This window comes from Panthera leo, chromosome A3, assembly GCF_018350215.1.
Source record: "Panthera leo isolate Ple1 chromosome A3, P.leo_Ple1_pat1.1, whole genome shotgun sequence".
Classification (NCBI taxonomy): Eukaryota; Metazoa; Chordata; class Mammalia; order Carnivora; family Felidae; genus Panthera; species Panthera leo.
This window is the reverse complement of record NC_056681.1, coordinates 78,719,950-78,722,936: the sequence shown is the minus strand read 5'-3', so window position 1 is coordinate 78,722,936 and position 2,987 is coordinate 78,719,950. Positions and strand designations below refer to the sequence as shown.

General features: G+C 40.4%; 1 protein-coding gene across 1 annotated transcript; it reads right to left on the bottom strand.

Annotated features, from left to right (window-relative positions):
- Nucleotides 1-460: 460 nt before the first annotated feature.
- LOC122215234 (ATP synthase membrane subunit K, mitochondrial-like) lies at nucleotides 461-745 on the bottom strand. The gene has a single exon (XM_042930322.1). It carries the CDS (start codon nucleotides 743-745, stop codon nucleotides 461-463), a length of 285 nt encoding a protein of 94 aa, XP_042786256.1.
- Nucleotides 746-2,987: the final 2,242 nt, after the last annotated feature.

The following is a 2,987-nucleotide window of genomic DNA, read 5'->3' as shown; positions in this document are numbered from 1 at the left end:
TTCTGTGAGTGTTATTTAAGATTTCTGAAATCCACTTCCAAGAATTCAAGAAGTTGTAAAAAACAAAAGTAAGGGCGGAAGCACTTCATGAAGAGCAAAGACCAGGATCTACAAATCAGTTTTAAAGAGCCTGGAACTATTTCCACTTCCTTCAGCTTACTGAGACATTCTTTAATATGGCTGCAATATGTATAAGAGGAGGTAATACTTTAATAGGGTGAATGTTATTTGGATAAGTGGAGAGAAGAGAAGGAGAGAAGGAAAGAAAAGCTGAGTGTTGGAGAGACCAGGACAATGGAAGCAGAGGGCGTGTGGCACACAGAGCTTGCTGACTTCTTTTTTCTTCTTTTCTTTTTTCCAGGTTCATAATGTATTGTACAAATTGAATACCAGATGATGAATTGACATTAGCTTCTCTGGGCTTGGGAACTTAACAGATGAGGTACAGTTTAAAATCCATTTATGTTGCTTTCAAAGCTGGTGTTGTTTTAGACCTTAACTTGAAGTATAAGACCATCAAAGCAATGCCTCCATATGTGGCCAGTACGGAATTCATTCTACCTGTGAGAATATAAGAGTTGAAATATTTTTTGATACCAGTGAAATGTAATTGGTCATCAGTTTTTGGATCTGCTATGATGTCAATCTTGCAAAAGACACCAATCTGCCAGTTAGGTCCTTCAACATATGCAGCTACCTCGCCCAACTTCTCTTCTTTTTCTGTATTAACTGTAGCTTGATACATGATTGCTGAATAGTGCTGTATCTCCAACTTCCCTTGAGTAGAGATAATATGTGCCCACCCATTCCTAGGCAGAGACTTTCAGATGGCAAGCCTGCTTTTTTGCCTTTTCAAGGGCTAAAAAGAAGATGTCCTGTGATCCATATTCAACCCTGTTGAATGGAGAAACAAGATGGAAGGACCCTGTATGACTGTATGGAGCAGCCTGGAACTCAGACACTAAATTAAGAAATGAATTTCTGGGGAATGAATTTCTGAGCCTGGGTGACTCAGTCGGTTAAACATCTGACCCTTGCTTTTGGCTCAGGTCATGATCTCATGGTTTCTGGGTTTGAGCCCTGCATTGGGCTCTGCAGCTGGCAGTGCAGAGCCTGCTTGGGATTCTCTCTCTTTACTTCTCTCTGCCCCTACCCTGCTCCTGCTGTCTCTCTCAAAATAAATAAATAAACTTAAAAAAAAGAAAGAAATGAGTCTCTGTCTTTTCTGAGCCATTTGTGTCTCTTTGTTATAGCAGCTATCATAACATTAACTAATACGAATACATACTAAAAAACAGAGAAATAAGGTTAAAATCTGGTAATGGAGGGATTATAATGCTGGGAGGAGTAGTTTAGTTTTATCTTGTAGACAATTGGAGAAAATTGCAAGATTTTTTTTTTTTTTTTAAGTAAACTCTATACCCAGTGTGAGGCTCAAATCACAACCCCAAGGGGTGTCTGGGTGGCTCAGTCGGTTTAGCATCCAACTTCAGCTCAGGTCATCATGTCAGAGTTCATGAGTTTGAGCCCCACGTCAGGCTCTGTGCTAACAGATCAGAGCCTGGAACCTGCTTCAGATTCTGTCTCCATCTCTCTCCACTCTTCCCCTGCTTGTGCTCCATCTCTCTCTCTCAAAAATAAACAAATATTAAAAAAAAAAAATCAAACTCACAACCTCAAGATCAAGAGTCATATGCTCCAACAACTGAGCCAGCCAGGTGCCCTGAAAATTGCAAGTTCTTAAACCAGATAGTGCTATGATGAAGGCAAGTGGTTCAAGAACTTAGACTGATTGCATGAAAGCTTCCATGAAGAGGTTATTGCTGTGAAACAAGCATGAGCCTGAAACAAGCATGAGCCTGAATGTGGAAATGAAGTAAAGATGAAGAGGAAGGAAAACAATCAAGAGACATTAGAAAAAATTATAGGCCTTGGTGACCAGCTGGTTATAGGGAATTAAGGAGAACCAAAGGGCAAAGAAAAGCCCCAACATTTTTTTAAAGTTTATTTATTTATTTTTTTGAGACTGAGAGAGAGAGCGTGCACGCACACAAGCAGGGCAGGGGCAGAGAGAGAGGGGAACAGAGGATCTGAAGCAGGTTCTGTGCTGACAGCAAAGAGCTGATGCGGGGCTTGAACTCACAAACCCCGAGATCATGACCTGAGCCAAAGGCAGATGCTTAACCAATTGAGCCACCCAGGTGCCCCCAAAAGTCCCAAATTTTTAATCTGGAAAAGTGTTGATACAGCAGAAATTGCTGGCAAGAAAATGGAATATATAGATTAACTTTAAAAAATCAGAGGTGCCTGGCTGACTCAGTTGGAAGAGTATGTGACTCTTGATCTTGGGGTTGCGAGTTCAAGCCCTATGTTGGGTATAGAGATCACTTAAATTAAAAAAATTTTTTTTAAAATTATAAGAGGCACCTGGGTGGCTTTGGATCCTTTGTCTCCCCCTCTCTCAAAAATAAATGAACATTAAAAAAAAAGTAACTAGAGGTGCCCAGGTAGCTCAGCTGTTTAAGTGTCCAACTCTTGATCTTGGCTCAGGTCATGATCTCAAGGTTCGTTCATGCATAGCCTGCTTGGGATCCTCTGTCCCCCTCCCTGCCCCTCCCCTGATCTCTCTCTCTCTCTCTCTCTCTCTCTCTCTCTCTCAAAAATAAATAAACTTAAAAATATATGTAAATAGCTTGGAGTATGTCAGCAGACCCAGATCCTGCCATCATCAATTTCACCTATTGTCCTTCCTATCCAACATGAGTCCATGTACCACCATTTCTAAAGTAAACTTTATGGGAAAGGGACAGTCCCTAAAGTAAAGACTGTAGCTCTGAGAAACCTGCCCACTCACCTATTTTCATTTAAGGAACTGAAACATAATGTTTGTGAACACCCAGAGAAATGAAATCTTAGTTCATGAAAACTCAAAAAAAGTCATACAACACTCATTTTAAAAATGCCTCTCTTTAATCTCTGTTTATATT